The sequence below is a fragment of the Sarcophilus harrisii genome, chromosome 2 (genome assembly GCF_902635505.1).
Source record: "Sarcophilus harrisii chromosome 2, mSarHar1.11, whole genome shotgun sequence".
Lineage (NCBI taxonomy): Eukaryota > Metazoa > Chordata > Mammalia > Dasyuromorphia > Dasyuridae > Sarcophilus > Sarcophilus harrisii.
Window position 1 is genome coordinate 420655393 of NC_045427.1, and position 21960 is coordinate 420677352.

The 21960-nt window shown below is 42.1% G+C and overlaps 1 protein-coding gene across 6 annotated transcripts in view; it reads left to right on the plus strand.

The window, feature by feature from the left end:
- CBFA2T2 (CBFA2/RUNX1 partner transcriptional co-repressor 2) overlaps positions 1-21960 on the plus strand; it is a 164240-nt gene that overhangs the window by 120917 nt on the left and 21363 nt on the right. For all 6 annotated transcript variants that reach the window (XM_031953847.1, XM_031953850.1, XM_031953852.1 and 3 more), the window contains 5 exons: positions 3172-3315; positions 7227-7468; positions 10610-10699; positions 18365-18546; positions 19435-19748. In XM_031953847.1, coding sequence (XP_031809707.1) covers positions 3172-3315; positions 7227-7468; positions 10610-10699; positions 18365-18546; positions 19435-19748 — 972 coding nt within the window. The remainder of the gene's footprint in view (positions 1-3171; positions 3316-7226; positions 7469-10609; positions 10700-18364; positions 18547-19434; positions 19749-21960) is intronic.

Below are 21960 nucleotides of genomic sequence, written 5' to 3' on the forward strand. Positions count from 1 at the left end.
TTCTCCCCCAGACACTTGGTGGCTTTGAAGTTCGGTATCATTCCTTGCATATGTCTCTAAAGGGTAGCCATTTTTGAAGGAAAAAATCTGAGGTCTAAAGTAGACGGCTTTATTTTCTCATTTTTGTTAAGAACTGAAATTTATATAGTACTTTAAGCTTATAAGCACTTCAAATGACATTATATCTCATTTTGGGCCTTATAACAAACCATGTGAAGGTACTCTGGGCATTACTGCCCCCATTTTATAGATGAGGAAAGACTCAGAGCTTAAATGGCTTTTCTTGTAAGAGAAGGAAATGTAATGTAGTTGGATAGATAGTAGTGGAAATAGTTACAGAAGCCTAGAACTAGAAGTGAAAGGGAGCTCCTAGAGTCCTCAAACTTTTAAAATAGGGGCCAGTTCACTATCCCTCAGACTATTGGAGGGCCGGCTATAGTAAAAACAAAAACTTTGTTTTGTGGGCCTTTAAATAAAGAAACTTCATAGCCCTGGGTGAGGGGGATAATCGTCCTCAGCTGCCGCATCTGGCCCACTGGCCATAGTGTGAGGATCCCTGTGACCTAGGCCAATAAGTAAATTGAGGCCTATGGGAGTTAAATGATTCCCCCATGTTCCAGAGGGAGTAAGCTTTGCAAGTTGATTATTTGGTTGATAATGGAGTTGATCCACACTAACTCAAAGAGACTGCCACAATTGCAATTAAGGTAAACTGAGGCACAAAGTTCTGTGCACAGAGTGTTAATTTGCCAATAAATAGTCTCAACCTCCCCATCAATAGTTAAGAACCAGAGGTAAGGCTTTAGAGATCATTTTAATAGACACAAGGAGGATCATCATAGATGAGAAAACACTTATGATTGGCTGGAGATCAAATAGGTGGGAAGGGAGGGTAACAAGCCACCCTCCTTCCATCTAGTTGTTGATTGATTATGTCCACCTATAAGATTAGTTAGTGGTACATAGATAACAAACCAGACTTCCTTGAAAGGTGACTAGTAGGACAGAGAGAATAGGTTTCTTTGACACAAGAATAGACCATTGATTTCACACACAAAAAAAACTGAATTTGTAAACAACTTAGAGACAAAAAATAATTTACTGGAATGATAAACTTCTAAACTTAACTCAGAGGCAATAAAACATGACTTAGGCAGTTACACAAATGTCAGCAGTAATACATATTGAAATCAATTCTAAAGTAGAGTCAATTTTATTTATTTATTTTTTTTACAGGGCTTGGGTTCAGAGGCCCCCCTCAGATTCTAGAGCACCTGTATGAACCTGGGCAAATTACTAAATTTTTTCATTGAGGGGATAAAAATACCTAAAGTACCTACTGGGTTGTTAGGCTTAAACAATAATGGTATTGTTCTATATGTAATGCTTAGTGACTTCAACTTTGCAAAACCCTATGTAAATATGCATAGTTGTCATCCTCTGTTCTAGGTCATTTCTAGTGTTGGTCCAGTTCTAGGGAGAAGAAAACTTTAGAATTGGCCACAGCCTGAATCTGAACTCTGATCCAATTTCTTTATGTATAAATTCCAGCAAATATGAAATGAAGTCTGGAAAGGATCGATGGGATACAGATCTGAAGAACTTTTTATTCTTGGCAGATAGGCAGTTCTGTTTTTGAATGGTAAAAGATTTAGAAGATTTGACCTAGTTATTAACTAAATTAAATGACTGATTCTTCAAAAAGAAAGAAATATTTTTTTGAAAACATGAGGGATAAGAATCCAGTTACTCTTTTCCCATTTCTGTGAGTTTATAGAATCAGGTTTATTTTAGATGGAAAATGCCATCTGCAACCAGAGAGAGACCTATGAATATAAGATCAATGCATGCTATTTTTACCTTTTTTCCCCCCTTTCTCATGGTTTTTTTTTTTTTCCCTTTTGTTTTATTTTTCTTTCCCAACCTGACTCATATGGAAATATGTAAAAAAAAATGAATGTACCTGTATAGTCTAAAAAGAAAATAAAAAAAGATCATTCGGACCAAATTTCATCACTGTCACATTAAGCCTTTACCTGCCTTTCCTTCCTGCCATCCTTAAATGTCCAGAGTTTCAGACAACTGCTATAAATCACCCCAGAGCGAAGTGTAACCTCTGCTTAGTCTGAACAGTTCACTTAAGTTTATGAATGAGCTCCATGATAAGGGAGTATTCTTTCACAATCTGATGGTATCCTATTCCCATTGCATACTGGGAAACTTGGGTGTGTGTGTGTGTGTGTGTGTGTGTGTGTATGTATGTATGTATGTGTGTTTGTGATGGATTGGGAGGAGATGGATTTCCACAGACATCTCCACCCTTAGCTCACTTCAGATAAATGAACCTCTTTTCTTTTTCTTTTTAAAAATCTCTTAAGAACTTTATTTTTAAAATGTTTTTGTTCCAAATTTTTCCCTCCTTCTCCCCACCCCTTCCCCTAGATGGCAAATAATCCAATATACTTTAAACATGGATGAACCTCTTTTCTGTAAAATGGTGCCGCCAGTCGCCCCACCACCCAGGAGTAAATATTTCACAATCAGCTATCCAAAACATAATTTTAAGTTTGAGCTGCATTTTTACTATTTTCTTCATCTCTTTCCTTAAGTCCAGGCCATCAATAAAACAACAAATCAACCTCTGATTTGTAGCTTTTGCAGTGTGTCTGAATTCTAAATGCTCATACTGAAAATTTAACAATTGGCTTTTGTGAGGATGGCGTCCAGCCGGCTCCTGCATACCTCTGACATTACCCGTCTTGAAGGGCATTGGGAATGAATGAAATGCAATCTGTGAAGCATTCTACTTAGCCTTTTAGAGAACATCAGAGCCCAGTTCCAGGGTAGTGGTGAAGGGGAAACCCCGGAAGCCGGAGATAGAGGGCATGAGTTCAAGTCCATTTGCTGAAAACTCACCATGTGATTTTGAAGTTCTTTTCCCTCTCTGAGCCTCAGCTTCCTCATATTAAAAAAAAAAAAAAAAAAAAAAAAAAAGAGAGGGGGCATTGGATTGGATGGGCTCTCAGCCCCGTCCTCCAGTTCTAAGTCTTTGGTGGCAGGTTATGAATTCATATTTCCCCAAGCTGCGCTCGCTGTATGCCATGTCCCCTATGAAAGAACTGTGTTGTTGCTCTGTCTTGTTGAGATGTATATTCCTTTTTTCCTTCACAGTTGCTGGTGAGAAGAGGGTGCCAGCGATGCCTGGATCCCCCGTGGAAGTAAAAATACAGTCCAGATCATCACCTCCCACCATGCCTCCCCGGCCACCCATCAACGCCGGTGGGCCCCGCCCGGGCTCCTTCACCCCAACAGCATGTGAGACTGCCACCCTTGCTCACAGAGCCTTTGATGATGAGGGACGGGGAGGGGGTGGTTCGGGAGAGTGGGCAATATTGCCATTTTCTTTTCTCCTTAATTTAAGGCACTTTCTCTACCCAGGAGATCAGAGCAGGACAGGAACAGGACCTCTGCTCTTATTAGTATGGGGAGGTCCTTTTACCAAGGCAAGATGCTAATGACTTTTTCTTAGGAAGAGAGGGGGTGCAATTTTATTCTTTTAGGACAGAGGTTCTTATTAACCTTTTTTTTGGGGGGGATTTCCCTTTGATAGTTTAATGAAGTCAATGGACCCCTTCTCAAAATAATGTTTTTAAATGCATAAGATTACTAAGAAAACTCATTATGTTGAGATTATGTCAGAATCAAAAAAAAAAAAAATGTTCATAGAATCCAGCACTGAGACATTCAGGTCACTCCGCCAGTAAGTATCAGAGGTATGATCTGAATTTGGATCTTCCTGATTAAAAAGCCAGCTCACTATCTGCTGTGCTATGCTGCCTCTCAGTCCAGGTTATTTCTGTGATCCAGATCATTTCTGAACCTAGTGCTCTGTTTGGTTTTCCCACGTGGTCTTTTTTTTTTTGCCTGGGGAATTTTGTGGTTCTTTTTGAGTGAAGCTAAAATGGCCAACTTAAATGATTATCTTGGATTTTCAAAATACTTAGGACTCCAAATATTCCCTTCCTAATGTTATTGGAATTTTAGGGCAATTTCCAAAACACTAGCATGACTATTACCAGATGCTGGTTAAAGTAGCTTTTTTTTTTTGGCCATATGAGGATACATAGCTTTTTGTGGAACAAGAAAATGTGTTTATTTTATTATCCCTAGCATACCAATAGGTGCTTAATTAATACTTATTAATTGACTGCATCTGCCTTAGTTTCCCTTCCCTGCATAGAATGCAGCTTGACAACCATGATCCAAAAGTAGCCTCTGGAGAGGTAGGGTGTCCATCGTTCATCATCACACTGATCCATACTCCTGATTTTTCTCTTTTGTTCAACACTCCTATCCTCTCTTCTCCCATATCTAGTAGTTCCATGCCATGAGTACCACATTCTAAGTGCTGATTCCACCTTTAATGTCTGCAGGTGGGGAAGAAAATCACCATCAGAAAAGGGAAGAAATTACATATCGCTGCCTGCTGGGTTAATATAATTTCTGGACCTCATCCAGAGATCCCAGAAAGAAATTTGCTTGCAAAGTAGTTAGGCCTGTAGTGGTAACGGGAGCTTTAGGTTACACAGGACTTGTTCCAAGGCAGGGCCATCCTGGGCTAATTGTGTGGACATGAGTGGAAAATGTCCCAGGATCATAGAATCAGAGCTTGAAAGGCCCTTGGTGAACACTGAATTTTAGTGCCTTTAGCCAAGCAAGATAGAGCACCAAGCATGGAGTCAGGATCTCAGATCAGGCCTGTAACACTTTGTGATCCTGGTCAGATCAACTAGCTCTCCTTATATGGGCAATGGATGGGGACAGGGGATCATAATAGCACCTACTTTATGAGATGATTGTGAGGATCAAATGAGATAATTGTAAAACAATTAGCAGGTCCCCGGAGCATAGTATTACAGATGAAGAAACTGGGACAAGCAGAAGGGAAGGGACTGACCTAAGAACTTAAGGGGGAAGGGGATTCATGCGAAGGCCTCCTGCCCTTCCATCCTCACCAAGCACTCTCACATAGCAAAAAGTGAGAACAAGCCAAAACGTTTCAGGGCCGCCTTTAGCCCGAGACTTCATGTTCTTTGACAGATCCCCATCCCTTGAAGTGAAAGAGCAGGGCTGTGGATTGATTTTAGCCCCAGGTGATCACGGCCACTGGAGAGTCCTGAGCAAAACCAGTGACTGCCTTGCGGCTTCTGGTCTAAACAGACCTGTGTGTTTTGAGATGAAGCAGACCTTAATTACCTGATAAACATTTCCTGGTATTTAGACTTCAGAGGCCAGGCCAGGCTGCAGATGCCTACATGAATGTCTTCCATTTTTATCTCCATGTTTGGCCACTTGGGGGTGGGTATGTTTTATTTGGGAAAAGACTGGACCATAATAAGCTTTTATTAAGCTGGCTGTCAAAGAGACTTCCTTTGAGCTAAGGCCTGTGGGAAGAAAAGCGCACAGTGGGGGTGGGTCAGCGGTGGGAGGAGGGTATTTATGGGGTCACTTGTGAGGAGGGCAGAGTTCCAAAGACAACTGACCTTTCAGTGGAAACAGGCAGTAAAACATTACAGAAAGGGAGCAAAAGGTGAGAGCTAATTTTTCATGCAATAAACAATGCAGCTCCAGCCCCTCTGTCTGCCCCTCGCTAGATAATGTTTGAGAGTGGCCGTGGCCAAAATCATGGTCCCCTGCAGCCTCCCTGGTGGCCTTACCCCTGGATGAACAACAAGCATACCAGCCAAGGATCATAAATTTAGAGCTGTAAAGGAGCCCTCTAGGCCAGCTCCCATCTTGTAGGAGTCTGGGGACCAGACATGTTGAGTGGATTGCCCTAAGGGGCCCAGCTAAGATTTGATCTCCTGTCCTCTACTTTCAAATCCATTGCCCTTTCCACTACAATAAAGCATAAATGTGTGAGAGCTATGATTGTCCTTCTTGGAAGAGAGAGTGGAAGCAGCTGGGTGGATCAGGGAATAGAGCCTTGGTCCTGGAGTCAAAAAGGCTCTGAATTCAAATGTGGCCTCAGACACTTATTAGCTGGCTAAGTCACTTCCCCCTATTTGCCTCCATATTAGGTCATTTGTAAAATGAGCTGGAGCAAGAAATGGCAAACCCTCCAGTATCTTTGCCAGAAAACCCCAAATGGGGTCACAGAGACTTGGACACCATTGAACAATGACAATAGGGAAGGGGAGAGGCTATTTTTTAATCTAGGTACAGGGCTGGGAAGAAGATGGAGCTTAGAGAAGGCTACTTGAAGCAGTTGGCATCTGTGCTAGGCCTTGAAGGATGAATAGAATGTTAATAAAAGGCCAGGGGTGGAGAGGGGGGAAAAAAGGAAGGGGGAGAGCATTCTGCTTTGGTGAAAGACCCAGGCTGCCTCTCTCAATGGCCCAGCCCTCTCAAACCACTTCTCGCATCAAGCGGATTTTGTGGTGTGTTCAACTGGAAAATTATACTGAAAGGCATGTAGAATCCCCTTGTAATATGAGGGAAGGACATTGAAAATTTGAAATTTTAATTAGTAAGTAGCAAATTAATTATATCTAAACATCTGATTTCTCAGGATTAGAGACAGACACAGGGACTGGAATTTTCAGTGGTATAGGAAAACTGTCCAGGGAGACATTCCTTCTCCCAGGGGCGGATCAGCACCTTCTCTTCAACTTAGAGTCTTAGAAAATTTTGTAGAACTCTGAGGAAAGTGGTTAAGGATCATATAGCCAGTCAATGTCAGAAGCAGAATTTGAATCTGATTCTTCAGGCTTCATAGGCAGCCCTATGCCATCTTGCCTTCATAGTATTATAGACAATATGTACATGAATACACACTCTCACACACACACACACACACACACACACACACACACACTTTTTTGCTTCACTGTGTCACATTGTTGATTTCCTTAAATTAAGATCTTTCACATGAATTGTTATCCAGCCCTGCCTCCCATTTCTGGGAGGTTAGTTTCTTGGACTTGAATGTAGAGTTTCACATTTATCCCTATTAAATTTTCTGAGAATGGGTCCATCATTCAAGCGTGCTAAGATTTGGAGCAGGTGTCCGGGGGGGAATGCTGAATTTTGTCATCCAAGATACAGCTTTTGATGCATCGGAGTCCCAGCCTCAAAGGCCAAAGGCATTAGTAGCACAATTGGCCTTAAGGTTCTGGATCGTGCTGGCCAGTCACTTATCAAGGGTACTCTGTGTCTCTCTTTAGTGTCCAATGGGATTAACCATTCCCCACCCACCCTGAATGGCGCTCCATCCCCACCACAGAGATTCAGCAATGGCCCCGCATCATCCTCATCCTCTTCGCTCACCAATCAGCAGCTTCCTGCTACCTGTGGGGCCCGACAGCTCAGCAAACTGAAGCGCTTCTTAACCACCCTCCAGCAGTTTGGTAATGACATTTCCCCCGAGATTGGAGAGAAGGTTCGGACCCTCGTCCTGGCTTTGGTAGTAAGTATAACGTTCCCATCCTCCACAGTCTCAGTACCCGACTCTGTCCCCTTTTCTGAAACACCCTCTTTTTCTATCCCAGAATGACAAAATCTCTAATATTTGTGTATTCTGTTCTCCAATACTCATGCAGAATGTGAACTCCTTGAAGGTAGGGGCCATTTTGTTTCCTCTCCCCACCCAGAACTTACATAGTGACTGGCTGATAGTAAGCACTTAATAAATACACATTGCTTTGGATTGAATTCATAATGAGGGCATTTATGAAAGAATTGTTATACTCTTTGTTCTGGTTGTGTATTTTTTTGTCTGGCCTTTCAGGCCTGATGAGCCTGGCAAAGGTACTTTTCTTCTGCCTCCCTAACTATGTCCCAACAGACTAACATGCAGCAGAATCAGGCCAAGGTTTTTATTTCCCGGCCACGTGCCTGTGACATTATTTCCATACTAAAGAAGAGAAAACCAAACAGCAGGTTTAATTTTCAAAATAACAATTTTCCAAATTACAAGCTTCACTTGTCTGTCAGCTCCAGGGGGCTCCCACCACTCAGCACCTCACAGGAAGGCAATTCCCTTGGAACTGCTAAGCACACGTTATTTCTGTAGCTGCCACTTTCACATTTGGGTCCCTTGGGAACAAGATGGTGCAGGGGAGCTATGATTTCCTTGTGTCCACTGCTCAATGGGCCTTCAGTTTTTTGCTGTTGCTTTCAGATGCATCAGTGCTGGATTCCCAGCATTTGTAAGCCACAAACTGTTCCATAAAAGCTGCTGAGGTGCTGCTGACCCTAGTAGAGGAAGAAGTTGTTAAGGTCTCCTGTCCTTTTGATGTCAGCCCCCATCTTAAATATTTTTCTTGTAAATATATGCAAAGCATGAGTGTGAGCCTGAGACGGAAGATTGTATACTCAGCACCACAAATAAAACTGTTGATCATCACCTGAATTATTAGAGAAGCAATTTAATGCAGCAAAAAGAAATCGGGCTGAGATCCAGTCTTTGGCATTTACTAGCTGTGTGACAACAGCTGTTTGTGAGGAGCAATTTACTTAATCCCTCTGAGCCTAATTTTTCTCATCTGTAAAATGGGGGTACCTGCCTCATATTGTTGTATGAAGAGCAGTCAGCGCTTATTATAGTACCTATTCTGTGCAGACACTAAGGACACACATTTAAAAGGGAAATAGGCTCTGCCCTCAAGAAGCTTATGTTCTGTCATTTGAGACAAACATTTACATACACATGTATGTGTATTTTGCTGTGTTTGATCTATACCAGATCGATGAAAGGTGATTTAAGGAGACAAAGACAAAGGTAATCAGAGAGAAGGGTGGGGAATGAGGAGAGACAGATCAGCAAAGCCCAGAAAGGGGCCCCTATGGTCAATATCGATGGAACCTGATTCTCAGAGGCAGGAGTGAGGAACAAGTGCATTCACATGGAAGACAAAAGTGGGAAATGAATTGTCCTGCATGAAGAAGGAAGAGATGAGATAATATGCTTAAAGCTCTTAGGAAAGCTTAAAGTATTACATAACTATCAGACGTAATGGGGTGTCTCAGCGGAGAAATAACAGGGCTTACAAGACTCCTCTTCCTGAGTTCAAATCTGGCTTCAGACACTTATAACTTGTGTAACCCTAAACAAGTCACTTAACCCTGTTTACCTCAATTAAATGGGCTGGAGAAAGAAAAGGCAAACTGCTCTGGTATCTCTGCCAAGAAAACCCCAAACGGGGTCACCAAGAGTTGGACAAGACTGAAATGGCTCAATGACAACAGAAGTGTCAGATATCATCCTTTTATCCAAAAAGTCTAGGGAAGGTTTGAACCTCAAATTTCAAGCTTGTGAATTGAGAATCTTTCTCACTTAAGAGTACTGTCAGCATGTCCAGATGTTGCTCTGGTAGCCAGAGCCTTAAAAATAAAAATTATTCACACTACTGTGTTCTACTTTAGGATTTGCCAAATACTTTCCCTCCCCTATAAGGTATGTCCTATGGCTTGTAAGATCATAGGATCCTAGATTAGAATTGGAGGGGATCTTAAAGGCCATGTAGTATAATTGAAACTGAGACTCAGGGTCATGAGATCCCTGGACTCTCAGCTCTCTCAACAATTTCTCCTCATGCTGATGAAATGAGTAAATGAAAAGACTTTATCCTCCCCCATTTGGGACCAGCAACAATGGATTATACTCACGTTCCCCATAGATCTTGAATTGAAACAAAGTTTTGTCTCCTATTTCCCATGCAACATTAGCGCCCTTTGCAGTCAAGCAGTTACCTGTTTAAAGAGTGAAGGGTTAGATTTGGGTGAATTTTCCATTTTCCAAGGAAGATTGGAAGATGTTACACTACTGAATTGAATGGACCTTTTCACACTTTGTATTGGAAAGTTTTGAAATTAAACCTCCTGTCTGATATTCAGAAGAGAATGGACGAGATGTTATCTTCTTGCTTCATTCCCTTTCAGTTGGAATTGTAGGTTCTTGAAATGAAGGAAGTAAGACTAGACCTCTCTGAGGATTCCATTCAAACTTGTGATATATGAAGGAACACATTAATATGTTCTTCCCTGTGCCCCTCTTCTTCTTCCTCTTCTCCTTTTTCCTTCTGCACTTTTCTTTTTCCTACTCTTTATCCTTTACTTCTTCCTCTTCCCTCCCTCTTTTTCTCCTTCTGCTTTCCCTCCTGCCTTCCCTTTATTCTCTCCTCCTTCCTTTTCCTCCTCTCTTTACTCCTCTCATCTGAGCCTCTGGGAAAAGTCCATTCTGAAATCCAAAGAATGCTGCTTAGTGTGGCCACCCAAGTCTCTGGCGGTCTTGTGTGGGGGACTGCCTTGGGGTGGGGGTGGGGGGTAACGGTGAGTTGTCAGCAGCTCCGGCATCTGCTTATCCCCTCTCACGGTAGAGATGATCCTCCAGTGACAAGCCCTGCTCAGGCATGGAATTCTTGTCTCCTGAAGTGTCAAGGGGCAGCACTGTCTAATGGGACCTTTGAGGCAGCTGCATGATGTTAGAAGCCTATAATGCAGCCCAGCAGCAGTGGACAAAGGGAAATGGACAAAAGGAGCTTGTTTGGGTTTGGGGAATGGGGGTATTTTCTGAGTGTCCCCCCCAACTCTAACTTCCTCTTTACAGAACTCCACGGTGACCATTGAGGAATTCCATTGTAAGCTGCAAGAAGCCACCAACTTTCCTCTTCGTCCCTTTGTGATTCCATTCTTGAAGGTAACAAGCAAACCCTGGCTACCCTGGGGTCCAAGGCCAGTACTCTGTGACCCCCTCCCCAGCCTCCCCACCCCCTACCTCCCAGGCATTGATTTCTAGCTTCAAAGGTTTCAGTTTTTAAAAGTGGTTCATCATCCCTGAGCAGGGCTCAGCAGGCCTTTCCAAGGTGACAGATAAATCTCAGATTTCTTAATCACTCTTGCAGGGATGAGTGGGGAAGAGCCATTGTTCTTAACAAAGCAGGACTATCCATTTAGAGTTTCCTGGGACCTCCAGGGTCACTTGGTCCAACCCCCTCATTTAAAGAGGAACCAACTCTTACTGAGGGCCAGGACAGAAAGTAAATTGCCCCAGACCACCCTATAATAAGACTCACAGATGGCACTTAAACACAAATCATAGCATAGTGGATGGAGAGATGGAAGGGACTTCCAAGCTCTGTCACTCAATCCCTTCCTTTTACAGTGGGGGAAACAAGCCCAGAAAGGTGATGTGCTTTGCCTTAGGTTATTTGTGTGAAATTTGTTTCCAGCTCCTCTGACTCAAAATTCAGCACACTTCTTTGTACCACAAGGTGATACAGTGCCTTTCAGATCTGACACAGGAAAGCTTTTGACCCACATTCATTTGGGATGCATGTGCCCCTTTCTCTTGCTGTCCTGGTAGCTGAAGGGCTTGAGAAAGGAGTTCAGAGGTACAGCTTCCTTTGCACCCCTTCTCTGCAAATGCAAAGCCATGAGCACCGGGGGCTTCTGGCTATCAGTAACAACATGGTAGGAAGGAGCCGGCGGGCCAGCCGAGAATGTTGGGCTGTTTCCACAGGGGAACCAGAAGTGGGATCTTGAGCAGAAAGGGAGTTAGGAAAATCCTGGTAGTCCTATCTCAGAATGAGAAGAGAGGGAGGCTGCTGGGAGTATCTTCGGTATGAATTAGTCTGGACAGGAACGGGCTCCAGATTTTAGCTGGGATCCTTTCACCATTGAGTCCTGATGACTTTGGCCGAGTCTTTAGCCAATCTCCTTGGCCCTCACCCCCATGGGGATTTCCATCCAGTTTGGGCACATAGTCCAGCTGCCCCCAGCTCTTTTCTCTTTGTCCTTGGAAAGTCCCTCTGAGATTCCCACTTCCAGAGGGGAGAAAAGAGTCCTGTCTGATCTCCTGGGTCTGCACCAACCCCACTCATGATTCAGGAGACGCCATCTGTTACCTCTTCCCCTTGATTCCTTTCAAAGACTGTGTGGGGACCTACCCCAAGAGCAGCTGGGTGTGAGTGATTTAGGAGAATTTGGCAGTGGTTGACTTTCCAAAAGGAAGGCAACTGAAAGATTGTATTTGTGGCCTGTAAAAAGCAGGGTGACTGCCCTACACTGATACGGCCCTCACTGCTGGATTTTGGGAGTTTATGTTTTATATCGTTTCTCTGACTCCTTCCTCATATACTGACCTGCTGCAAACCCCAGCCCCTCACTCCCAGCCCTGCCCTAACTCTTGATTTTCCAGTTCTGATTTGATCTGGGAAAGTTAGTAAGATAACCAAGTTTGTTAGAATTGTGAATAAAATAAAGAGTCAGCAGGCTCTGAGTAAGTGCTTATAAAGTACATGGATTGGGAGCCAACTGTTTTCGATTTCATTACTTAGGAGACTTTTTTTTACTTTTGTAGAAATATTGCAATTAGGTAATTTATTTGGTCTATGACTTCTGAATAAGTGAGATGTTGATTGTATTTACTACTTAATGCCTCATATCTCAGAAGATTTTTCCCTACTACCTAAAGGAGATGGAAAACAGAAAGTTGTAGAAAAAAATTCCAAAATGATAACTTTTCAATTTAGCTGAATATTTCAGGAGCTGAAATAGGTCTGCCTACCAAGAGAGTGGTAGTATTAGGTCTTTAATTATCACAGTGACTCTGTATGGACTGCCCTATTGTCCCCACTACAAACAACTGTGTCTCCAGCAGGTCTAGATCTTGAGATTTCCTCGACAGATATGTTCCACGAGACTCCAGAATCATGAAAGTATTAACAGACTTGTTATCCTAAGAAATAATTATAGTATATTTTTATCCATCAAAGGACAGGTTGAACACAGGCAGAGCTCACACAGCCTCCTCCACCACTTTTCTGCGCCAAAATACAAAGATCCGACATTCTTTTTAAAAAAAAAAAAAAATTGTTAATCCCGAGTGCCTGCTGTTCATCTCCCTAGAACAGTGAGCCTGTCTCTGTAACTGCTCTGCCTGGTCAGGTCCTCCTCCCTCCTTCATTCTGCTATTTGGGCACACAGCAGGAGACAGGGACATGGTGGCAGCTTTTTGGCATTGGGGCTGCTGTCAGCTTCTTTCAGCTCCAGACACTAATGAGGGTGCTGGCTGTATTAACCCTTCATGCAGAGCTGGCTCCATGCATGTACATTCAGTCCCTCTCCTGAGCTGAGGGCTCAGCCAAGAGGCAGCATGACTGCCAGAGAGGGCTGCTGGCCCTGAGTCAGGAAGACGGGGTGCAAGTACCCAGTCTGACTAGCACAGCAGTGTGACCTTGGCTATTTCGTACTTTCATGGCCTGGGCAGCAATTTCAGACTGCCCTTTACAAACAGGTCACCCAGCTGCAGTTGAGGAAACTTCCTACACTAGTGAGTTTGTAAAGAGATGAAATCATAGGCCTGGACCAGCCTGACCCCTCCAAGAAAAATTGATCATCCATCTCCCTTTAGGAGAAAAGTCAGTTTTGATTCTTTAATTCAGGCTCAGTTTGAGTTTGGATCTGCATTTAAAAACAAAACAAAACATCTTCACTCTCTTAAATTAGGGTTGTATAAACATGATAGCAAATTTTACTTTTTCTGTCCAAAAATCTAATACACTTGAAATGTTAAATTCAGATAATTAGAGTTCTAATTAGGGATAGTTTTCAGTAATAGTTTTAAGTTTGGAAGAAAGGAAAAGGGAGAAGAAAATCAGCACTTGTATAACACCTAGTATGAACTGGCACTGAGCTAAGTACTTTACAAATATTGTTGGTCCTTGCAACAACTTTGAAACATTAGCCCCATTTTTCAGATAATAATAATAATGATAGCTAACATTTATATAGGACTTATTATAAGTGAACACCGCATGAAGGGCTTTACAAATATCTCTGGTCCTCATAACAATGCATGACAAGTAAGTACTACTATTATTCCCATATTACAGTTCAGGAAACTGAGGCAAGCTTGCCCAGGGTCATACGGCTAGTAAGTATCTGAGGTCACATTTGAACTCAGGTCTTCCTGACTACAGGTCCAGCACTCTACCTATTCAACTGCTTCCTGAACAAAATAACCAAAGGAGTCATAGGATTTTAAAAAAAAGCTCCTTCAGGTGAGGAAATTGTTATTCAGAAAGGTGAACTGAGGAGTCCTGGATGCCAGAATCATAGATTTATATCTGCATTCCTGATAGGAAGGGCCACTGTTTGAACTCTTTCATCGATGTGCAGCTCACTATCTCACAAGACAGCTTGTCCCATTTTGCAGCCCTCAGTTTTTAAAGAAAATATTCACATGCTATTATTGACCTGGAATTTGCATCCTTGGATATCTGCCCACTAATCCTGGCAAAAACAGATATCTGCTTTTTCTTCTGTGTAACAATGGCCTTCCAAATCAGGATTCAAAATAAATGCAAGGACCAACCTAGGTTCCAAAGGACAGGAGGGGGTAGACGTTGGGGTGCAGAATGTTGTGTACCTTATCCAAAATAGTTATCGTGTCACCTGCGGAAAGACTTTACTGTTTTCCTTATACATATATACGTACGTTTGTGTGTGTGTGTGTGTGTGTAGAGATAAACAAATTGTTTCATCTCTTCTCTTTTGTTCTCTTCTCTCCTCTCTCCTTTTTCTTCCCTCTTCTCTTTCTCTTCTCCTTTCTTTTCTCTTTCTCTCTTTTTTCTCTTCTTTCTTTCTCTTTTCTTTCTCTTCTTTCTTCCTTCCTCCCTCCTTCTTTTTCCTCCTCTCTGTTCCCCACCCCCCTTTCCTCCTCTCTCTAAACATTTCAATTTCTCCAATCACCAGTCCTTATAGAAGAACATGACCTCCAGACCCCCTGGCCCCCGTGACTTTTTTAGACTGTCTCCAGCCTATCAAATCAATGTTCTTCTCAAAATAAGTTATATACCTCATTAGTGCAGTCTGAAAGGATCTTTTTCTCTTTTGCTTCTTTCACATCAGTTTTTCTTCTGTGGTGTCTGTGCTTCGCTCCTTCCCCCCCCAGCTCTCTTGCCATGTGACCTGTTCTCACCCTGTCCCCCCGTCCTGTACTCATGCATGTGGTGTTGCAGGCTCTATATTTAAGTTCCCCATTTCCTTTCATCTTGCTGCTTTCCTCTCCATCACTCCAGCCATTGAGGTCACTTGAATCTTGGTTCTGTCATCCATCATCTCCACACACTTGATAAGCCATCTGTGCTTTCACCCAAGCCATTGATAAAAATGCTGAATGGAACAGGGCCAGGGACAGATATTTGCAACTACCACTAGGGACTCCCTCAGAGTTGATCTCAGTCACATACTGTACATAATCAAAACTCCTTGGGTCCTGTTACTCGTAACATAACGAAGAGTGTGGCAGAGGGAAACTGCATCCCAGAATTCTAGAACTTGGCGGCATTTGTTGAAGATGGAGAGTTTACTTCTCAGACCCTGAAATCCTCAAATGTACTTTGGTTCTCATCTACTTGGATGTTCCCTCCAGAGGTAAAGATCGCAGACCTTCCAACTGGACTCCATGCATGGGAGGAATGCTGTATTTTTTCAATGTATCAGATAATGAACCTTAAGATGTGGTTCTGGCAGAGGGCTGGAAGGCAAGGATCAGAAATCCACTCTGTTTTATCTTGGGCAGTGGCAGTTCTGGATACACTCATTTCCTGTCTCACCTTCCTTGCTCATGTAAAGTTTTGGGAATCGAAAAGTATCAGACATGGGCTGCACTAGCCCCCAGGAATAGCTTCATTTGCAGAATTGAAACCTATCCAGCGTGGAGAGTGGGAAATATGAAATCACATATCATTGCTATAGGGTTTTGACATTTAAAAACTAAAGGTCTCCATAGTCAAGTGTGAGAACTGGCTTCCTGTCTTTCCTCTCCATATGCTGCTCACCGCGGGGGGCAGAGCGCAGCCTGCATTGGCTGTGAGCGGCACATGGAAGCAGGGCAGGAGGCTCCCCGCTGTCGCCTTGTGCCTTCAGACTGCAGGGTGTACTGACTTGGAGATGTCTGCCTTAATGTGACCCACGTGGAAAGCAGGCAGAGAGGGTGCTTCTGGATGTGTTCTTGCAGACGGGCTGGACTCTCCCCAGATGTATCCAGTGACCATTTCCCTTCCACTCCTTGGCTCCCTGGAGTGTGCCCCGGGCATCAGGACAAACCTCTGCCTTGGGGCAATTTAGCCTCCACGCCAGAGCAGCCTCCACACTCCGGAGATTCCCTGTGCCTCAGTGGCCCTTTCCTCTCGTCGGTCACTTCCTCCTAGATCCCCCCATGTTTAAGAAAAGTATCCATTCGGTTATTCTCCACACCAGTGCCTACTTTTCATTTTCCTTTTTTGTGTTGCCTTCTCCCATTAGGATATAAGTTCCTTGAAGGCAAAAACTGTCTTTCTGCTTTATTTGTTTTTGTGGTACTTAGCATAGTGCTTGGCTCATGATAAACATTTAAAAAATGCTTATTGACTTGAGGACAGTTCTGCAGGATTGTAAAGTGCCTGTATTCCTTATGAGTGACTATAAAAACTGTCTATCCTTTGTTGGAAATTATGTGTGTGTATATATGTGTGTGTGTGTGTGTGTGTGTGTGTGTATGTATGTATAAAAGAGAGATCCTAACCCCATAAACCCAGCTCCCGACCAGAAAAAGCCCCCCAGAAGAAACATTAGGATCCTATAATAGAGCCCCTAAAATGCTTTAAAAACAAAACAATAAAACAATAAAAACTCACTGGAGGCTTTGAGAAATAGGATTCAGCTCACTAGACTGCAAGATAGGAGGTCTGAGTTCTATCCCAGTTCTGGAACTTATTGTGTGACCCTTAGTAATCACTTCCCCCTCATTTTGATTTCCATTTTCTTGACTATTCACCAAGGTGGGGGGCCCAGGTGTATGTGTATGTGTGAATCAGACGAGATAAGCTCTTAAGTTCCTCTCAACTCTCAAATTAGTGAGCTAGTATTAATAATCATTACAGTGAGGATTTACTTTTCCAGGAGGGGGAGGCACGTATTTATGTAGTATATAAGGCTAGAGACGGAAATGGTTTCTAAATTATAATCAATACTTCTTGCCTGTGTCAGCTTCTGCTCTGCTCTTCTCACAATACCGGGCTCGGATAGGAGAGACAGGTTTGAAGATTACTGCTCACACTTATCTAGTCGTGTAAGAGACAAGTCACTCAGTGAGCTTCCCAGAGCTCCAGGGTTTCTCATAGGTAGACAGGATAATAATAGTGACACTTTAGTTGTTTTAATTGTGTCCATTTCTTTGTGATCCCATTTGGAGTTTTCCTGGGAAAGATGCGGGAGTGGTTGGCCATGTCCTTTTTCAGCTCATTTTATAGATGAGGAAACTGAGGCAGACAGGGTTAAGTGATTTGTACAAAGTCACACAGCTAGTAAGTGGCTGAAGGCCAAATTTGAACTCATATCCTCTTGACCTCAGATCTAGTACCATATCAATAGTGCCAGCTCGCTTCCTCCAATAATGGTACATATCCTGGGGTTATTGCAAAGATCAAATGAGATAATCATTTTTTTCCTTTTTTTTTTTTTGAAAGTTTTTTATTTTCAAAGCATTTGCATGGATAATTTTTCAACACTGACCCTTGCATAGTCTTGTGTTCCAAATTTTCCTCTCCTTCCCTCTACTCTCTCCCCTAGATAGCAAGCAATCCAATATATGTTAAACATGTTAAATCCAATATATGTAAGCAAATTTATACTATTACTGCATAAGAAAAATTAGATCAAAAAGGAAAGAAGATGAATAAGAAAACAAAATACAAGCAAACACTAACAAGAAGAGTGAGAATGTTATATTGTGATCCACACTCAGTTCCCACAGTCCTCTCTGTGGGTGTAGATGGCTCTCTTCATCACAAGATCATTGGAATTGGCTTCAATCCATGAGATAATCATTGAAAAAAGACCTTTTTAAAGTGTCATTTTCTTTTTATAAAGATTTGATCATTTCTTTCCAATGTTTTAATTTGTTAAAAGATCATCTTTTCAAATTCTGGTTAAAATGGAGCATCAGAGAAAAGCTGCTATTCTAACCTTACAGATGACTAACTTCATAGGGAAAAGCAGGGATTTCAGTGGTTAGCACAGAGACTAAAACTAGTCTTTCTGAGTTAGGAGTCCATCTTTCCAAGACACTTGGGCCACACTGGGGCTATCCTAGCTCCCTCCACCCTTCCATTATTCTCTTGTTACCCAGCTTCCCTTTAAGCAGACTTAAAGGGAAGATGAGCTTTGAGCCCATAGGAAGACAGTTTCATATGAAGAATTAGAGACTCAGAAGCAAAAATAGGACTTTTTCCTTCATTTAGTCTTGAGCCCAAGAGGAAGTTGCAAGTGCCAGACAGGGCAGGGGAGAAACCATCTTTCACTGTCTCTTCTGTTCCAGGCCAACCTTCCCCTGTTACAGAGGGAGCTGCTGCACTGTGCCCGGGCAGCCAAGCAGACCCCTTCGCAGTACCTGGCCCAGCATGAACACCTTCTGCTCAACACAAATACCACCTCCCCAGCTGATTCTGCAGAGCTTCTCATAGAAGTGCATGGGAATGGCAAGAGACACAGTCCTGACAGGTAAAAGTGGCTCAGTGTTCTCTAGCCTCTTAATCCCTTTTTTCTCTTTTCTCTCCTATTTTCTTTTCAGTAGGTTCCCTTTCCCCCATGATCAGAACATTTTCCCTCTTCTCCTCTGCTTCCTAGTTTCCTTTGAGTCTCAGCTAAAATCCCGCCTTCTATGGGAAACCTTTCCTGAACCCCCTTAATTCCCGTGCTTTCTCTTTCTTGGTTATATCCAGTTTATCTCCAATCTATTTTATTTATTTGTTGTCTCCCCCATTGGACTGTAAGCTCACTGAGGGCAGGAATTATCTTTTTTTTTTTTTTTTTTTTTTTTTTTTTTTTTTTTTTTTTGCCTTTCTTTGTATCTCCCTGCACTTAGCAGTTATTGTTGCTCAGTTCTGTAAGATCATTCTCCCATTGAAGGTGAGAGCTGGGCTTAATTACTTCATAATTCAATAAACACTTATTAAGGTCTGTTATGTGCCAGGCACTGTACTAAGCACCGGGGATAAAAATAATTTAAAAATACCTTACAACCTAATGGAAGAGGAGGCTGAGAGTGGTGGGGAAGTAGGAGAGGCAGGTCAACATACCAGCCACGGGGACACGTTGTTCTGTGGAGTGGAAGCCAGGCAGAGTTGTTGCTGATGGAGAGTGGGATTGCCAGGAAGCTGGTGAACTTCACAAAAAGGAAGGCTTTGGGAGTAGTCTAGTGTTCCACCTTCTAGGTCTCCAATCAGAGGCGTGAGACCTCTGAAAATGAGCTGAAAAGGTGCAGAGCATCCAAACCTGAGTTGCCCTTGATGATGAACTTACCCTGGGAAGGGTGGGAAGGTATCTCTGTGTGTTCCCACTGCCACTGATTTTTGCATGATCAGCATTTTTCCTCTGGTTTTTCTGCAGGAGAGAAGACGCCAGCTTTGAGCGAGACACAGTCCCCCCTGAGCCTCCTGCCAAGAGAGTGTGTACCATTAGCCCCGCTCCCCGGCACAGCCCTGCTCTCTCCCTGCCCCTCATGAATCCTGGTGGACAGTTCCATCCTACCCCACCACCTCTGCAGCATTATACCTTGGAAGACTTTGCCACTTCACACCTATACAGAGACTCCACCAAGATGCTGGAGCATCGAGAAATCCGTGGTGGCGGCAGTGGTGGAAGTAGTGGCGGCGGCGGCGGAAGTGGTGGCGGCGGCAGCGGTGACCGCCATCATGCACTTGGTAAGCCATCTGTAGAGAGAGCTTTCCTCCACTCAGCAATTGTGTAAATTCAATATATCTTACTCCAGCCTGAAGGCTTTCCTAATCAGTAACAAGTAAAGTGTTGTGGTCAGTATTCCAGAGAGAAACCAAGGTAGTAGTAATAAAAGAGTCAAGGAAGAAAATTGGGGGGAGAGGGGAGACCGACCTGTGATTCCATCTGCATCAGAAATATCCTCCAAAAATGCAAATCAGTGACTCATCTCTAACTTAGTCCTTGAGAGTTGCCTGTTAACAAATTATCATTTATCCCTGGTCAGCTGAAGCTCAGGTTTTCCTCCATCCAAGGTCTTTTCTCTTTCTTTTGTGTCAAGAAAGCCACAAATTTCAAATTATAATTACACAAATTTTCCTTTTTTTGTTATTTTATTTTTATTATGAATTTAACAATCATAAACAGGTATAAACATTTCAGTAGACAAGTATACAACTTTTGTTATGTATACTTTATTTTTAAAAGAGTATGTTAAATTTCACACACAGTAATAACAAAATTGCCTTATTCCTTTGTCTTCTGTGAATTTATGTTTTATGGGCCTTTTAAAAATTTATTTTTATTAAATGTTATTTAATTTAATATTTAATTTAATAAATATTAAATTTTACACATAATAATATAAACATTAGCTTTAATAAATAATGAATATTAAATATTATTAAATATTTTTATTTACAAAACATAGGCATGGGTAATTTTTCAGCATTGACCCTTGCAAAGCCTACCATTCCAAATTACCCCCTCTTTCCCCTCTACCTCCTCCCCTAGTAGAGATCAGGTAGTACAATTATACGTTAAATATGTTAAAATATTTGTTAAATACAATATATGTGTAAGTATTTATACAGTTACCTTGCTTCACAAGAAAAATTGGATAAAGAAGGAAGAAAAAACTGGCAAGAAAACAAAATACAAGTAAACAACAATAGAGTGAATGAGAATGCTATGTTGTGTTCCACACTCAGTTCCCACATTCTTCTCTCTGAGTGTAGATGGCTCTCTTCATCACTGAACAATTGGAATTGATTTGAATTATCTCAGTGTTGAAGAGAATTGACCTTTTTTTTTTTACATTTTCTTTACATATCGATCACTTCTTGCTAACTCAAACCACCTATAAACCAATATTTCTAGTGAAAAATAATGGAAAATATGGAGTACAAGGTACTATATATGGCCTAGCATATTAATGTATGTGTGGCATATTAATACACTTCCATTTTATTTCTATATTTTGTAACATTTTGCATTAAAATATAATATGTATAATATGCAAACAATAAAAAATGAAATTTAGCTATAATTTCATTTAACTGTCACAACAACCCTACAAAGTAGATGCCATTACAATACCATTTTATAGATGAAGAAGCTGAAGGAAGTTTAAATGACTTGCCTAGAACTACAAAACCAGCCAGGAAGTACCAGGGGGATACTTCATATCTTCCTGACTCTTAGGTCCAGTGGTCTGTCTTCCACATGGCCATACAGAAGAGCCCAGTGTCCTTTACTTGGCCCTTCCCTTCTCTAGCTTGGAGGCTCTAAACATTGTTAATGTCCTAGGTATCTTGGCTATCTGGAGAAGTCTATGGATCCCTTCTCAGAATAATATTCATAAATGAAGGAAACAGGATTTCAAAAGAAGCTAATTATTTTGAAATAGTTACCAAAATATGGTGGAGTTGTTTTTTAAGTCCAAAAACCCCGGGTTAAGAACCCCTGTTCTGAATACCTACATTTTACCATTGTTTGGAAAACTGGACTCTTGTGATTAAGAGGAGCTCATCTCATGGTTCTTACCCACAAAGATGACTCCAGGAAGCCATATCCGTAGGGAATTGTCATCAATGTTTTTTTTTTTTTTTTGAGGGGCAGGAGGGAGAAAGAGTAGTTCCCTCTTTGTTTCATCTTTTCAACTCATAACCCAGTGTCTGTCTTCTTAATAAAATGCTCCCAGGCTATAGTGAGTGATCTCTGTCATCAATAGCCTCACCATAAGAGAAAATGGCAACTTGTCCTGGATCATTCTTTTTCTCCAGCAAAGCTGCCAGTAATTTCTCACAGAGTGCTTACTTTGGGCCCCATTTGCGGTAGGTTACTCACAAGTGGATTTGGATAATAGACCTAACAAGGTCATAAATTTAGAGCTTATTGCTCAGTCATTTCAGTCTTGTC